This window comes from Ambystoma mexicanum, chromosome 10 (genome assembly GCF_040938575.1).
Source record: "Ambystoma mexicanum isolate Mex_15411 chromosome 10, UKY_AmexF1_1, whole genome shotgun sequence".
NCBI classification, from domain to species: Eukaryota; Metazoa; Chordata; class Amphibia; order Caudata; family Ambystomatidae; genus Ambystoma; species Ambystoma mexicanum.
This window is the reverse complement of record NC_090932.1, coordinates 1,172,942,690-1,172,961,050: the sequence shown is the minus strand read 5'-3', so window position 1 is coordinate 1,172,961,050 and position 18,361 is coordinate 1,172,942,690. Positions and strand designations below refer to the sequence as shown.

Sequence of the window (18,361 nt, the reverse complement as noted above, 5' to 3'; positions counted from 1 at the left end):
CTTTGAGATCATTCCCCTGTATCAGTACTTTCCAGGGTCCTACTTATAAGATCAACAGTAAAAGATCTCTGTTGTCATCTACCATTTGTTTGGCTCCCTTTCCCCCTCATCATGCATGGTCGGGGGGGGGCCCTTCCCTTCAGAAACTTCCCGTTGTTACATGTCTTTCAGGTTTATGCACCCTTGTTATTTCTCCCTTTGGGGGCCCTCTTGATACTGAGTCACTGTTGTCTTCACTCTGAAACCTTGGACTTCTGGAAATTACTCTAGAAAATATTTAAGGTATTTCCCCTAAATCAGCATCTCCTCTGAGGAGATTGGTACCTCTATGGTTCGAAGTAAGGCAACTATGTTCAGGTCCACACATGGTGTAGCCTCTTTACTTTTCTGCTCTGCACAACAGTCAGGGGCCTTCCGCTTCTTTTAAGATGCTCCCTGCTGGTCTTCAAGGTTGATAAAGACTGTCAAAATCCAGGAGAACTCTGTCTCTGAGGGTCTCCTTCTGTATCTATGTCAGTAAGGCACTTAGGTCTTACCATCACATGGGACCCACCCAGTGAGGTGATTCACAGTCATGGAGTCTCAGTGATCAGCACCTTAGTGGCTTCAACTGGGAAAGAATTAGTGGGGATATACTGTTCAGACCCTATCCTTAACCACAATGGACGTGACCTCAATGCAGATGTGCCCTTGATATTCTGTGGCAATCTGAAAATACCTTCCCAGGAACCTCTTTGCCACAGAGGAGTCTAGGGGTAACCTCCGCTTCCATTCCCCTGAGACTGGTATTAGACAGTATGTAGTAATTATAAAGGGAAAAACCCTGAATGCAACAATAACGAAAAAATACCGGAAAAATAATATTTGGGGGTAAAGGGTTAAAAGGTGGGGGGGGGGTTGGAAGCGTGGAGTCCCGGGGGGTTTGGAAAAATCGATATGTTTGTTTTCGTTATTATTTCATTCGTTATGTTTTTATTCGTTTAAATCACATGTAGCTGTATTAGACCTGTACTCCCATGTTTGCACATATTCATGCTTTCCTTATTACTAGGTAATACACATATATTTTTCCGCATTATACTTCAAGCTCAGCATCTACTTATGTAAGCCTCTATCCCTTGGTCATAAATCCATGGATGAATCCTGATATGTTAAAATATAGTCCCCAGTCCCCCTAAAACTGAGATGATCACCTTTAATGAACATGTTTACTTTAGTCTTCTGCCCTTTGGCCAGCTGAGATAGGTGCATGTGTTAGTACTTACAGTGCATTCTATCCTGAGATGCCGGAATACCTGTTGCTAGTACCACAACGGGCGCAGGATGCATCAATCGGTCATGTGTGTGTCCTTGTATAGTAGACACTGGGAGTCATTTCACAGGACTCGTAAATTGCACTGCAGGGGAAAGTGTCCGTTTGCACTTATGCGCTAAAGTTCCCCTTTATGCAATGTATGTCATTTCCAAAATGGAGTAGAAAAACAAAGAGTTTTGGGAAAAGTATAAATGCTGCCTGAAAATGACGCTTTGCAAGCAAAATATGCAATGAATTACTACAGAACCTGCTTTTACCAGGTGGTAAATTAATGGGGGTGGGGGGCTTATAGGAATCCATTGGTGTTCCGTCACCCTCAAAATACATGCAGGTGGAAAACCATGGCTCTATCTGAAGAAGGAGCAGGCATGCACAACAGAAATGCCTATCCCGTTCCATGCGGATAGCTCAGGGGAACCGGTCCTTGGAAGCGAGACGACACGGAGCAACATGGGTTCGATCCCCAGGTCCGCACTTAGAAACCTCTGGGTATTAAGTGCGTTATAAATAACCTATCATATCATGCCTCCACTCTTCTTCAAAATAGCATGAAAATCCCCCGGAGGGTCAAAGCAACTCATAAAGAGTGTACAGCTTTATTTTTCACTTTTCTTTTATGATCCTGGGGTTTAAAAATAGACCTCCCACCCCAACATGTTTAAGTCCATGAGCCCATGTGCACCTTAAGAGGACTTGTAATATAAGCCTCTCTGTCCCCAGGTTTAAACTCGCTCCCAAAGGAGGTCGTAGGTTTTCTGTGCAAGTTACAAGAGCGTGGAACTATTTCCTACTTGATGACACATCCGGTTTCTGTGCCCACCTTCAGGTCCAAACTAAAACACTTTATTTCAGTTGGCATCAGTGACCAGCGCCAAGAGACCCCTCTGCAGAGTGCATGGTGGGCACTAGTCAGACATATATTGTTTATTTCAGATAAGGTCCTTAAAATTAAAACACATCAATCTCCAGCAATTTGAAAGACATACATGTCAATATAGGCCCTTCATATAGCACAATTGCCATGATCATCACCATTAAGTATATCACAAAATATACATAATTTACTTATGTTATAAAACACCGCTCATAGATACTTAAAATGCTGTCACAAAATGGCACATGCATAGAAAAGTTCATAAGTGATGCGGGCCAAATCATTATACCAAGTCATATTTACATTCCTGTTCATGACCCAACAAACTCTTGAATAATTTGCCAACATCAAACAAAAGTAAGCAGGAAAAAACGGTCTAAAATTAAAAATGCAGAGCAATGGAATCAAATAACGTCCCTGCGGTTTGTTATAACGTACACAAAAAGAATAATAAATGCACATTCGACTCTATAGAATGATTGTGACATTCGCATATGATCAAGGAATTGCAAGAATGACTAGCAGGAATTTATGAAATCTCATCTCCGTGATGATCAAAATCCTTGCATATCGATTGGGAACAAGTGACAAATAGGACCCTCTTTATAAGGCATTGATAAGAAAGGAAGAAAAGCTCTATAAATTGCTTTACTTTTTTCATACTTGTAAAAAAGCATTTCATTACAGATCAGAAAAGCCTGGTGAATCCATGTGTTGTAATTGGATCCAACGTATGGCACATCATTTAAACAATCCAAGTATCCCAAGCTGTCTAATAATTTGTGAATGTAAGTGTGCCAGCTTTTTCTTTTACAGTTAGCCACATGGGATCAGCAATATCGACTACAGCTGGTTCTAATCCTACCTTGCTAACCACCACCAATTCCAGATGGATTTCTCCAGATCACCAACTCTACCCATCACCTGTGGAGTCCGCCAAGGATCCATCCTCTCCCTTGTGATCTTCAACCTTTACATGGAACCACTCTGAAACCTTCTGGCCTCACACAACATCCGCCAATCCACATATGACATGCATCTCTACCTCAAGATATCCTCCATTTAAGACATCCAGAAGCTTAAGGCCAGCCTCATATCGATCCAGTCCTGAATGGTGAGTGCTTAACTGAAGCTCAACCCTCCAAGACCGAATTCCTACTGCTGACCAACAACACTGAAGACCCTGACATCCAGACCTGACTCTCTGCTATGAACCTCAAGTGCTTCACAGCCCAGTTAACCATCTGCACCAAGTGCCTCTGGTTCGACATAGACAGACACATCTCCTTCAAGAAACACATAGCAAGGAAGACACAAAGGGCCTCATCACGAGTTGGGCGGTAGCCCTTAAATGCGGCAGTAATGCTATTACTGGCGCATTTCAGAGTCTTCCCAATCTCCGGTTGGCAGCATTTACCTCCAGCTCTAAGCTGGGGGTAAATGCGCCGCAAACATGCCAATTTCTGGCACAATTACCACACGGTAATAGCGGTGGCAGTAATTGCACAAGAAATTCCCCATTGGGTCCAAAGGAGAATGGGGAATTACAGTTACCGCCCAACCCGTGATCCAGCGGTAATACAGCTGGAGGGTTGGGCAGTAACGCAAATACAGTTGGGCGGTATCCCAGTTGGGATGCAGCCCAACTCGTGATGAGGCTGAAACTGCTTGGTACCAACTTTCCATCCTGCGGGCAGTCAAGCTCTTCATCCCAGAAAACAACTTCAGATCTGCTGCCCAAGCCTGGGCTATACTTGTTCCTTTCCAACTTGGATGGTGGCAATGAACTTCTCGAAGGACTTCCAGTGACGACACTGACACTCCCACAGGATGACTGATCAAAAGGCTTCTCAAATTCAACCACATCACCTTGACCGTCCTCAAAATCATCTTCAAATCCTGCTGCAACATCTACAAGGCTGTCACCCTGAGGTCCTCAGCATCTCTCGAGGCCTGCGATCTACTAGAAGTAACAACATGTGCAGACTTGAACTCTACCGGTGCAGGAAGAAAAACAACAGAAGAAAGACCTTCACTGTCTACGCTCCAAGACTCTGGAACTTCCTCCCCATCAATACTAGACTAGCTCCCTCACTTTTACTTATCTGGAATGAGTACAAGACCCACATCGTCAAGGAATGGCTCCTTCCTAACACATAGTTGCACACACCTTCTCTCCCCAACTAACCTGAGACTGGGTAATCTGCTCCCTCTCCTTCCCTTACTAGTTGCTTATAGATCCCTTACTGCCAATTTGCCCCCTCCCTCGCTGTTATCCCCCATTCCCTTGTGTCTTTGATTCCCTTTCCCTCATTGTGTCCTTCCCCACATGTAAAACGCTCTGTTGGTTTCCGAAAGCTAGGGCCGCTCTCAATAAATACCCTAAAGATAACAACAATAATAATAATAGCCATGGCAGTCAAATCCTTTACAAGTTATTTAAGGGAAGCGATACGTACACACTTACTAAAAGTACAATCAATTGATCAGTACTTCAGATTCTAGGCTTATTTTGACTAATCCCGTTCCTGGGTTGGTACAAATTTAAATGTCCAGAGGCTTTGCCTCATGTAGTAATGCCATCTCCATATGACATGGATAATGAAGCCCAGCATCGTTCATGGGGTAGAGTTTTGCATTATTAACAGACTAATCTATGAGGTTCAAAAAATACCTTGTATTTGACAAACAAGGGAAATTCCAATATTATTAATATATGTTCAAGCTCCTGGGAACTCAGAAGACCCTCCCTTAGATAAATAAGATAAATCAGTGGTGGATCTGAGGAAGGGTCCATTGAGGTCCCAAAGGAGTTTACATGCATCTGTAACATATGACTTGCATTGGTCCAAAATATTTATCAAAACCTCGAAAGAGTTCATTTCTCTCCTGGTTCAGCACGGTAGACTTTCTTTTTTTCCTGACCATAACTATATAAATAGCAAATTATCTGCCTACACTTTCTGCTATATTATCTACAAGAGAGCAATTATGAACTTGGAGTTGCTTAATTTCCTAGCACAGTGTTTCATCTTGAAATGTCCTTTCTTCTCTCTATAGTATGAACTCTTGCCCTATCACTATCAGTTCCTCCTGGTCATGGCGCTCACCATCATCTCCGTGATAGAATCCCTTCGATTGTACCTTGGATACATTGGAAACCTACACGAGAAGGTGAGTAGATTTCCAAGCAAATTTGTTTCTGTTCTGAATCAATGTCATTTTAGTGAAAGTAACAAAAGGCTCTCTCTTCTAACGAGGCGTGATCTTTAAGATCGTTTTAACAACCTGGACCTCAACGCCATCTTGTCCTTTTGGGAGTCCATGTCCAGATTGCCTGGGAAAAGTCGACCTTCATTCTCCCCCTTTTTTGGACTTTAGGAAAATCCAGATCTGCCTTGATAGCCGTGCAATGGCCGCTGTTAGCATTGTTAGTGAAGTACCCAGGGGCACAGATCTATGCCCTATGCTATTCAATGCATAAACCAAACCGTTGTAAGACCTTATCCTGTCTCGGCAATGGATTGCATTGCTTTGGCATTGACTCCTAACTATTTACGGAACATACAAGGAACCCTGATGACATTGAAAAACCAAGTACCATCATCGAGTTAATCAATAAGTGTGTGAGCGAAAACTGGTTTTGACTTAAATGCTCAGAGACAGAACTGAGGATAAGGGGCAGCCTCAATAGTCATAAAATGATACGTCAATCAAGGGATCTATTAGGCTTTGGTGATTATTTTCTGGTGAATGGCAATTTTGAAGATTTGTTTTTGCCATTTCTAACAATTAATTTTACCACAGAAAGTGGGGGAGAACCCCCTCCCGCAATATCCCCTCCCACTCCTCACCCCCCTTTATCTACCTTACCCATACTTACCATCTGTGGTCAAAAGAGAGGTACAACATTTGGCGAAAATATATTTCAGAAAAATACTCAATCAAGTGCTACTTTTGGGTATGATTAAGTGCTGATTAACCTTGCTTGAAAAATCGAAATGATAGGTTGCTGTTTACATTGGAACACCAAGTAAACAATGTGGCAGAAACCACTGCCTACTTTGTACAAAGAAGTTAGAAGAGGGGGACCAGATTGGAGGGAGAGGGCGGCACTCCCCCTAGTGAAATGCAGATCTGAACAAGAGGGGAAGCCAACAGGACGCTGCTGAACGAAGTTCTCTGGAAGGCAGAACAGAACATGCCTGATATCGAGTCCCTGGGAGTCAGTGAGGACGAGTATCAATCCTGCTGTCTGCCTGAGCAGGAAGTCGGCTCTGAATAACTGTACGCAGAAGCACCACAGAAAAGGCCTGAGCACGGAGTGGAGTCAGTGTGAGACCGAGCAGAAACACCCAAGGCTGTGCGAGACCACTCAAATGGGCAAACTCTGAGAGGCCAATATGTGGCGAATAAACCCGGGGAAGAAGTCACAGTGGCAGCCCCAGTGCCTTTAGTGAGAGGAGGGCCTGGTAACTCCTTCACTAGCTGAAAATCTCTTGCAAGTTGAAATGCCATGTTAATAAGAAGGAAGGTGGGATACCATTTGGAGAAGAAGGAAAGGAACAGTTCAAAATGTGAGAAACTTCTGAAAGTTGGAATGCCCATAGTAGGGCCCGGAGACACCCTGGGGGAAGCAGGCTGTGCTAGATATTCCTATACTTTCAATGGAACTTGCCTAAAGCCTGACGTCCTGCAACCCCCCACCCCCAAAAAATTCAAATGCTGGGTACCCTAGCCCATAGCAAAGGAAGGCAAGCGAGCAGGCCCAGGCACTCTGCAGTGCAGTTGGGATTGTCCCATTTCATTAAGCTCGCAGGAGCACAGCTCCAAATGGAGATCAGCTACAGATCTAAAAATTCATCGAAATTGGGTCTGCCTCTCCCTCTCTGACTTGTATCCCAGCCTGTAACCCTAAACAACCTCTCTCGATGTCCTCAAACCTACTCTTCATAGTTTATCCTTAAAATTGTATCGCTAATGTATTGTATTCTAGTACTCTATAGACTTGTTGTATGGTGCTGCATTGTGATACCCTTATAGAGGAAAGAAAGAATCTTTGCACAATTGAGAAACTGTGACAAGTTGAAAAGCCATGGGAATAAGAACAGGCTCTGATACAGGGATCTACTTCCCTGTATGATAATGCTTCCTCAAATTCATTTCTTTTACACATTTGGCTTCAAAGAAATGTGTGGGGAGACCCCCCTCAATTTCCCCACATTCTCCCTACTTAATAAATACCTAACCCCCTCCATCTATATTTGCAGCTAAATGTGTACAAAAAAAACAAGAACATATGGGCCCGAACAAATGGGCCTTCGGGGAAATGGATATGAACGTGATACAGAGAAGTACGGCATGCTGCAAGCTGTGGTGGACCGTAACATCAATGATCTGTGGCACGCAGCAGAAAATGCATGATGGATCTTGTAGTGGGCCCAATAATTGGTGAACTCGAAAGAGCATTCTGGAACTTGTAGTGGACCTAATAATCTGTGAATTGTGAGGAGTAGACAGGGGCATACAGGAACATTTATTATTATGGTTATTTGTATTGTATTTAATGAGCGTGGACCTAGCTTCGATAAGCAATGGAGCGCTTTACAGAGGTATACAACAATACAGATACACAACAGAGGGCTTTACAGAGGTATACAACAGTACAGATGCATAACAGAGCGCTTTTCGGAGGTTACAACAGAACAGACATACAGCAGGGTTTAGGATACAGAGGGAAACAGAGGAGGGGTTCAGCTGTACAGGGTAGCGGGGAGGAGTGGGGCGGATGGCGTCGAGTGAGTCAGGTGGCGAGAGCTGGCAAAGTGATGGCCTAGGTGTTGACGAGGAGAGACTCCTTGAAGAGGTGGGTCTTGAGTTCTTTTCTGAATTGTAGGAGCATGGGGGCGAGTCTGATGTTGACGGGTATAAGGTTCCATAGTCATGCGGCATAAGCAGAGAAGGCTTGTTTTCTGGTCCTTTCCTTTTTGCAACAGAGGATTTCAAGTCTGCACAAAACATGCTCATTACAATTTACATGCAAAACACATGCAATACCAGACTTTAAGCATTCAAATAAATTAGGCAACTTTGTACAGAATATTAATATGTTGATCTCTGTGGCACCAGATAGAGGTATGCCTATCACCACAGTCCATTCATTCCTCCACCCCAACTCAACATCACATTACAAAGTGCAGAGAAACGCATGGAAAATCTTACCATCTCACACAGAGGACCAGAGAAAATGAATTTTATTTGAATGTTTAAAGGTTGGTATTGCACATGTTTTGTATGTAAATTGTGATGAGCATGTTTTGTGCCTAATAAGCCAGCATGTCTTGGTCCAGAGCACTGCACATTATGCAATCTCTCTTTGCATTGCCCTTACCTTATTCACCAATCTGAAAAACCTCATGGCACATTGTCCCTAATCTGTAACACCCTCCCACAGTACTGACAGTATAGTAAATGGCCTATATATCTATCTGTTATGGCAAATAGAACAGCCCTTTGTAGCCACAGTCTCAAACCTAGTGCTAAAGACTGGTACCTGGTGCGCCCCTCTCGCTTTAAAATTACTTGAATTCTTTCCCTGCCCCAGCATCTCCCCCACTCCCTGTACTCTTCTGCACCCACCCCTTGGGCCACTTCTAAAACCAAACCCCAGAAACTCTTTCCTAGGGATGGAGGGAGATATGGGGCTGGTGGGGGCTATGCAGTGTTGAGACAAGGGGGGGGGGGGATTAGCAGAGAGGGCGTAAAAAATTTGGGGTGACCCCCATTATAAGAAAGAAGCAATCATTGTATGGCAACAGTGTCATTTTCACAACTAAACTACCCCCTATAGAAATTGTGGTGATGAACCCACATTGAACCAGACACTACATGTCCTACGCAGTGCTCCCCCTCTCCAGCTTCTTGCTTCTAGAGCCATTCTGGAAAGGAGTCAATGAACTGCCATGCATTGACATGAAGGTACTTGCACTCTGAAATATTTGAAGTGATAACTGGAGAAGCGAGGGGATAGTTAATCAATAATGTAGAGCGACATATCTCGAAACAGACCCAGATAATCTAAATGTGAGTGGAGCAAATAAATGGCATAATTATCCACAATTAGAGAGGTACCCAAGTGGTGATTCATGTAGAGAGCGGCTAAAAGAAACGTGGTTACTGAAATGCCAGCAGTCAGACTCAGGCACCCTAGTAGAGATGCCAGGTAGGATCAGCCAATGGCTGTCCAGGCACAGAGAGCCCTGAAACTAGGAACCTTAGATGTGATGCCTCAAGGGAGGAGCCAATAAATGACCAGACACAGAGAGTGTCCTACCGGCATGTAAACTCAGACACCCAACATGTGATGCCTAGAGGGAAGACTAAATGAATGACCAGGCATGTAGAGTTGCCAATCTGCACTCAGACTAAGACAACATAGAGGTGATGGTTAGAGACAAAACCAAATGAATACTAAGGCATCGAATGTGTCATTCCCACGCTCCGGCGCAGACACCTGAAAGATGATGCCCAGAGTGAGGAGGCAAAAAGGGACCAGGCACAGAAAGTGACCTACCAGCATGTAAACCCAGACACCCTAGAGGGGATTCCTAGAGAGAGGGGCCAATGAACGACCTTCAGGAAAAGATGACCTACCTGCACTCAGACAGCCTGGAAGTGATGTGCACAAAGAGGGCAATGGGGGCTCTTTAAATGGGCTTTGATTTGGCACTTTTATGAATGGGTTAATCGGAACAGCGACACAGTTATTGGATCCCACGAATACCTTGGAGAGCTGGAGTCTGCAACCTTTGGCTCTGCAGATGATTTGGACTACAACACCCATCAGACGGCGCTAGCACAGTCCATGGTTAGGGGTCATGGGAGTCCTGGTCCAAAACAACAACGGAGAGCCGCAGGTTGCTGATCTCTGTAGAAAGAATGGAAGATTTCTCAAGAAAGAGGTTAATGAATTCACTTATATTTGTATGAATGGCATTTCAGCTGAAAGGAATGCCTGCAAACATAGAAAAAAAGCACATTTCTCACCACAGTTGTGGGCGATCACAAATTAGGTGAAGAGTTTAATAGTATAGGGACGAAATTCATTCTGCCGAAGCAGTTTAACCAGCCAAGTAATTTATCCCCATCTGTTAAAAGGAAATTTCTGCCAGGGATACAAATTGAGCTCCTTTATAACGAGTAACAGAGATAGATAAATACTTAGAAATAACATGTCTTTACCAAATAGAGTGATGCCCTAAGCCGAGTGTCAACTCACCCACAGAGAGATAGCCAGGATTGCATGGACCTACATGCAGGCTTCAGCTGAGTGGCAACTCACCCACAGAGAGATAGCAAGGATTGCATGGGCCTACAAGCTGTAGGCCTAGGCTGAGTGGCAACTCACCCACACAGATATAGCCAGGATTGCATGGGCCTACATGCTGAAGACCTAAGCTGAGCGGCAACTCACCCACAGAGAGATAGCCAGGATTGCATGGGCATACATGCTGAAGGCCTAACCTGAGTGGAGGTCCATCCACAGAATTATATCAAGGACTGAACAGAAACTTAGACTGATGGCATAAACTGAATAGTGGTCCATAAATACACAGAACCAAGTATTACATGGTCATATAGACTTAAGTCCTAAGACAAGGAGCAGTCCATCCATAGAGCAGGGTTTGAAATTGCCAGGAGCTGGGAGCTATTGAACTCCTGCTTGTAGCTTAGTGGAGTCTGCTTAGCATGAAACCAGCAGCTACCAGGAACTATTTTTGACTCCTTTGGCCATCCGCTGCCATAAAACATACCTAACATACCTACCTGACAATAACACAGCATGTTTGGGAAAGTGTAAAGGAGTGGTTGGACACATGCAAAAGGCTTTTAAAGCATGAGGGTCATGTAGTATAGACAAAAGGTTAATGTTTGCATCTCATGTGGAAGTTACATTTGTGGCGCTCTCTCAACTCTCTCCTAATTTCCCATAGGTAGGCCCTGCTTACTGGGTGATACCTAATACTCAGGAGCTGCTTTTTGCTCCTGCTCATCAAACTCTCATTTCGATCCCTGCATAGGGTGATGGCAAAAATGTGCATGTGAATATAGAATGGAGTCCTAACATGTGTGTGCCTCATTCATAGAGAGAATATTGATTAATGTCCTAAGTACTGAAGAGTGGCGGCCAATAAATAGAGAAGCATACCAAGGATTGTATGTGCACATAGACTAATACCATAAACTAAGTGGCAGTCCATCTATGGATTTCATTGACATATAGACTAATATTTAATGCTGAGTAACAGCCTATTGAAGGCGCTCATCCCCAAACACATATCCCAAACTCAGAGTAAATGGACACACCCCAGTAGGGAATGAGACCAGGAGATAGATTGCAAGTTGAACAAAGTTTATATCAGGTAAAAGATGCATGCAGAGAACTCCGCTGCCCGAGAGCGCTCTGTCAAACAATACAAAAACAGCACATAACAAGACCAATTTTCGTCAGCAGTGACTAACAATATAGGTGATGAATAGTACATGGTCATTGGTTCACTACTTGGTTACATTATAGACTATACTGGGGTGATGTAGCTTGATTGGCTTGTGCTCCTCGCAGCACGTGGGTCATCTGGGTGGGGTGAAGTTCAGAGGCGTTGGGCACAGGTTGAGTAACTAATCTATTTATTCTGACAACATAGAAAAAGGCTAGAAACAACTAATCAACATTAAACTCTGACATTTAGTGCAGGTGCTATAAAGATCATCTAACAACTATATATCCAGCTTATACTTTGCCCTCAAGGAACAATAAAACATAGTGCCTTAATCCCAGCGCCCACCACGAAAGGGTTTGATCTACTTGGTGCATCATGATACAGATTGATAGGTGTTGTTTCTTCATTTGATATATGGTACAGGGGGAGTTAGGGCCGTGGTGGGGACGTGCTCGGTCTCTTCAGGGGGCTAGATATGTATCAGCATCAAAGGGACAGTGTAGTCTGGGTTTCTCGAGCAGTGGGTGCGAAGGTGGAGTTTGAAAGGGGACATACGGGTTTGTGGAGATGGATGAGTACACAAGTCAAGATTCGGCCTGGTCACACACAGGGCAATGAGCTCAGAGGAAGAGAAAGATATAGGCGAGTTGCAACAATACATGGCTGTACTTCCGTGAGAAGGGAGCTTGTGCGGCACAGACAGGGGAGAAGGTGAAGGGGGTGTCTGGGCTGGCTGTGCGCGGCGCTGGACAATGGGAGAGATGACTTTTTAGAAATAATTGTGAGGCCTAGTAGAAAGATGAAGTTCTGGGGTGGCATCAAATGGAGTCTATATGTGTCATCCAATGGCCTCTGCCTTCTGTCATCAGAGGACAGACAAGGGGACATCTCCCTGCGATGGGATGAGCAATAGATCCATTCCAAGCAAGTACCATAAGTAGGTTTTCCCTCTAGCCTACTTCTTAAATTATCAGAAAACCTCTGGACAGTGTCTCAATCTTGTAATTATTCTCACTATGCATGCAATGTATCATTTATATTTTATTTTGTTTGAATTTTGTCCAGCGCTGGTTTTAGCCAGAGGGTCTTAGAGTGCCTTACAAGGTCCAAAGGATCAAAAGGTGGGAGGTGAAACATAAGTTACCAAAACATGTCTAGACCAAGATAGGAAGATTAGGATAGACAGGTGATTGCAGGGGGTGGGGTAAGTGGCTGGGCGAGGCTTGGGAAAAGAGGTATGTTTGAAGCTTTTTCAGAAAATTGTGATGGTGGGTGCAGTTCGGCTGTGGAGTGATAGGTCATTTTAGGCTCTGGGCACCCACTCGGTGACTGCTTGTTTTTGTGGGAGTGTTAGCTTTCAGGGTGCCTGGGGAAGTGGAGGATGAGTCTCGCAGCTGCATTCTGTTTGGATTGCAAGGCGGGCAGAGGGTGCTGTTGGGAAGTCCAGTGAGGAGTGATGTGGTGTTGGAAAGTGCAGTGATGTATACAATATTCAGAATTCGGGCTACCAGAAACCCAGTTAGATGCAGCAAAGCACTACCATACCTCACTGTGGGCTACAACGTCAAACCTGTGGTTGTGTAGGGCTTTACAAATGCCGCAAAAACATACCCTATAAGCTGAGCACTTTATCTGAAGAGTGGGCCATCCAGACAGAGATACTATGGATTTCATGGACATTCTGAGTGCAGTCCTTGTCATAGTGCTGGCCCATCCAAAGACAGAGCTCAAGAAGGCCATGGGCACATGGATTAGGAACCTTACACGGGCGGTGCTCTATACTTAGAAAGATGACACGAATTGCACAGTAATTCACAATGAATTGAAAGGTGTGCATTGGCAGAGTGATGCCACATTTTGTATGCTCATATAGAATATGGTACTCAGCAGAGCATGGTCTATTGACAGAGAGATGGCAAGAATTGCATGAGTATTTAGACTGAGGTCCTTTCATGAAAAGCTATGGTTTGCATGCAGATATAGACTCATATCTTTATTTGAAGGGCAGCTTTTACATACAAGGATGCTATAGAACGTAACAAAATATAGACTGAGGATCTTAGCGTAGAGCTGTCCATCAGGGGTGATGTGAAGGACTACAAGTACCTTGAGATTAAGGTCCCCGTCGTTTCCTTTTCTAACGTGTTGCTTGTCATTTTCAGGTACCAGAGCTAGCTGGGTTCTTGCTCCTGTCCTTCCTAATCCAGCTGCCACTCCTGCTCTTCCTCCTGACAGACCAAGAGACCCTGCTCCTGCCCCTCGAGATAGCAGTGCACACTGTTTATTTGCTGTTCCTCGTCGCAGAGCTGATGGGTGCGTTCTTCACACTCAAAACGATGGCCAGGGCCCTGGCTATGGAGTTCCACCTCCGTCAGTTTCACACCACATCAAGGTGTTCCAGCGTGGGAGCCCTGTGGAGCATGGACCATCTACCTGGCCAGTGGAGGAGGGTTGGGAGCACTCAATAGCTTGATCTGCCCCGGCTATTAGCCGTGTCGTGAGAAACAATGTGAATGAATTGTGGAAAGCTAGGGAAAATATGCTGAACTCTATTTTGGTAGACTGTCAACACCACCAGCCAGAGGAGAAGTCAAAGACACACTTCTGTTTGTTTTGATATTTGTCAGTGGGTATTTTGTGGAGCACAACATTAATGCATTCACAGTGGGAAAGTCATAAAGGGGCCTCGGTTTCGGGGTACAACCAAAGGGACTATGTATGCCAGCTCTCTTGCTCTCCAATGACGAAGGTCATTGCCATCCCTTGTAGAAAATCCAACTGACCCCTTCCAATAGGTTTCTGCTTGATCAGGGTTCTGCAACCTTTGGCTCTGCAGATGTTTTGGACTACAACTCCCATAATCCATCAAAAATGACTATGCTGGCTAGAGGGGATGGGAGTTGTAGGCCACAACACCTGGAGAGCCAAAGGTTGCAGACCCCTGCACTAGATCCATTGGCAGCTTTAAGGTTGTTGGACATTGGGACATACATAGCCAGTGAAAAAAACAGGTCATTTCCACTGGTTCAATAAAAAGAAACATCTGAAGCCAATGGACACCATTAGACACCAAGAAGCTCTTGCACGCCAGACTTTCAATCAACCATATATTTTTGCTACCATCTGGATGTAGTAGAAACCATGTTAACTGGAAACAGCAACAGGGGTGTAGCGACACAGGGCAAAAAATGAGACCATAATTGTGTATGCTTTGTACTAAATTAGTGAACTAATATGTTTTGTTTTTCAGGGCTGTATTATATACAAAATTGTTTCTTTAAAATGTGTTTTGGGACCTGCTTTTTCTTATTTTTTGGTGGAGGTTGTGTGAAGGGGCCTTGTTTAATGGACTCATTTTACAGAATGATTCTGAGGGATTTGGAGACCGTGGTTTTAATGAACGAGTTTTTCTGTTTTTTTATGGATTGCTATTAAATCATGGCGGCAGGAGTAAACGAGAAAACTACACTATCTTTAGTTAGACCTTTCATAAAATCACAATAGACGTTTGGCATTTGTTTTAACAACATTTTGAAACTGTCCACTCCTCCTTAGTCCAAAATCTGGTCGAATGTCGGCTGCATAGCCTCGGGGACATGGGGCAGATAGATACTGGCCAAACAAGAAGAAACTTCTCACTGAAGCTGCAGATTGGCCTTGTTTATGGTAGTCTACCACCTGGAGATGCCCTACTTACAATGGCGTAATTGCTCTGAAATCAGACATGACACTCGATGCCAGAATAGACAGAGGTGTGTGCCTGGCATTCCTCCATAGGTCTCAGAAGTGCCTGACCCAGGTCTTGCCCCCAGAAGGCAAATCCGTGTTATTAGGAATCCCCATAGACTATTGCCCTGTCCATACAGATGCCCTCTACTTTGACCTGTCAGAATGATACACCTTCTCCACTCTCCTGGTCATCCACGGGCAGCAGCCAGAATGGGACCCAGGAAAACACCTTCCAGTCAAATCGCGCCATACTGCTGGCACTCCAGGAGAGTGGAAGGCAATATTCTCTCAGATCCCGGCCCCTGCATGTCTGCAGGCTGAGGAGGCCAAGACATCCTCAGGTGAAGTGCAAGAAGGCCCTCATGTTGAAAAAGCGCCCTTGCCAAGAGCGGGCTCGTCTTAGGAGTCAATGCAGCTGGACGTTTTGCAGGGCCTGCCGACGGATTCCAGATGTGAAAGAACCTCGGCTTCAACTGACCTTGGCTCATACTTTGCTTTGCAGATCGATGTTCATTCTATTCCGCGTGCTGTATGGTGCATGTTTGATTTTATCGACAATTGCGTAAACAAGGGGTACGATGCTACATTACTTCCTGTGCATTGCACAAATGGATGGACTCCATTAATACTGTCAGATTACAGATGCAGATGTCAAAGTCGTCGAAAAAAAGAAGCTTTGGTTACACTGGCGCTCTGTTACTTCAGATCAATGGGTTGGCGAGGAGAAATCGGATGCACTGTACCCCTCAGGAAGTCTCTGATCTACGAAGCAGATCAATAATTGATGTTGCAGGAATCCTTCTGGGTGCACCTCAGAGAAGTTTCAGGCCAGGGCCTCATTACGAGATGGGCAGTAAGGGATTACCGGCACCGGTAAGGGCACCGGTGCCGGTAATCCCTTACCGCCCTACTACGAGTTCCCTTTACAGGTATTCCCTTAACGCCTGGTTTTTCCAGGCGTTAAGGACGGGACCCGCAAAGGGACTCTGGAGCTAATAACGGTACCGCAATTTGCGGTACCGTTATTAGCGCCTTCCCCATTCCCATTGAGCCCTATGTGGGCTCAAATGGGAATGGGGAAGGGCCCTGGTGAATGGGGAATTACTGGTCCTGCCAACCTTGGAATGGACCAGTAATTGCTCCATTCACCAGGGCGGAGTCGGAACGAGTTTGGAGGCAGCCATGGCGCTAATAGTGCCATGGCTACCTCCAACCTCGTAATGAGGCCCTTAGACTCCACCAACACCAAAGATGTGGTGATGCTTGACGTCAAGCCATCAATGCCCATGATGGAGCCATATCCCCAGCGGTGATGAGGTGGCACTATTTGTCTGCTGCTGGGAACATCCTGCCGTTAATCTTGAAGGGGACCAGATCCCAGACCAGTCAGAAAGCAGTAAGAGTGCCTCCACATGTGGCCTGGTAAAACTCTTGGAAGAGTTGGCCAGCATGTATAGGGAATAGTTTCAGCAGATCTGTCAAATATTTGAGGCAACATTCACCAGCAGGTCTAGAGTTGTGATGAAAACCGATGGTGAGATGGGTGATGCTGTGCTGCTGCTTTTACATCTGATAGCTTCAAGGTTTGAGACACTAGCTGCAGAGAACTTGGTGCAGCATGCATGCCACAGCTTTCAGTCCCAAATAGATGATGTGAGTGGCAGCCAGTGATGGCAGCAGAGGTGACACTAGTGAGGGCTGCGGGGGCTATAGTCCTGGGTCTTTGGGTTGTAACCCCAGATAGAAGCTCAGGGGCTACAACCAAAAAGCTAGCTAGCCCTGAGTCCCGACAGTATCGACGGTCCTGACATTAGCGTAGCCCTGGATCTTTTCCAGACTTAACAACACCTCTGGGTGACAGCTCATAATGGGCATTGTGGAGGTGGCCTCTATTAAACACAGGCACACACTGTGTCACGGTTTATTACGCAGTCACACCCAACTCAGGGAGTTCCTTTCCCCCAATGAATGTGGCTTACAATAAAGCACTATGTTTTTATTTGGTTCACTTTGGTAAGGCCTCCAACCCATCTCACACCCAACCCCAACAAGTACCCGGTGCCACAATAGACTAGGAACCAGGCTGGTGTGTATTCAAATTAGTTATATTTATTAATTTATTTCAACCAAATATCACAAATAGAACAACATCAGCCACAAAGGGAGTGGCAACACAAAACAAAAATGGCTTCTGTAAAGGCACCAGCACAGAGATAACACCAGGATATGCAGTTAAAATGATTTCGTTTGAAATCACCCACCAAGACAGAAAAAGAAAAATTCAATAAGCACAGTGATTGTAGATTTTGTTAGGTTTTCGCCCAACAAACCTCACCCTCCCAACACCAATTAGACTTGGCTCCTCTGAATGGAATGCAGGGGCAGAGAGTGGGAACACAATGGGAGACAGAAAAGCAATGGGAAATTCATTTTGCCACACCTAACAAGAACAGGCAGGGCTTAGGGGTTTTGGTCAGAGTACAATGGGTAAACAGGGGCAATTTCGTTTTGTACCTGGTGTATGCCAAGGAACTACCAGGCTTCACCCTTCTACTTTAAAATGAAGAGGATCAATTGGGAATGTTCGTTTTGCACCCTGCGCACTCACATGGAAACAGGGTTTTGGGATTAATTATTTTGGCAAGTCTTTATGTCTATACTGGTTCAAAACACACTGGGAAAGGATTGTTGGTTTCGAATGCCAACAATACCCATCCCATGATCACTATAGGGGACTTAATTGGTTCACTTTGATTAAATATGCTAGGCATCTACACGGACAAACAGGATATTTTTCAATGGGGAAATAACTAAAACAATGCTCGAAAAATATAAACCCTACACAATCTATGGCTTTGGCGTGGTTTTACTCACAGGAGAAGTCTGGAACTAGGCATCAGGGAACATCAGGGCACTGCTGGGATGGCAAGGGGTCAGTCAAGG

At 44.8% G+C, this 18,361-nt stretch overlaps 1 protein-coding gene across 1 annotated transcript in view; it reads left to right on the top strand.

The window, feature by feature from the left end:
* Positions 1-14,984, top strand: part of LOC138492134 (transmembrane protein 17B-like) — a 110,578-nt gene extending 95,594 nt beyond the window's left edge. The window contains exons 3-4 of the mRNA XM_069619122.1: positions 5,250-5,363; positions 13,852-14,984. Of these exons, the coding sequence (XP_069475223.1) occupies positions 5,250-5,363; positions 13,852-14,157 (420 nt within the window). The 3' untranslated portion in view covers positions 14,158-14,984. The remainder of the gene's footprint in view (positions 1-5,249; positions 5,364-13,851) is intronic.
* Positions 14,985-18,361: the final 3,377 nt, after the last annotated feature.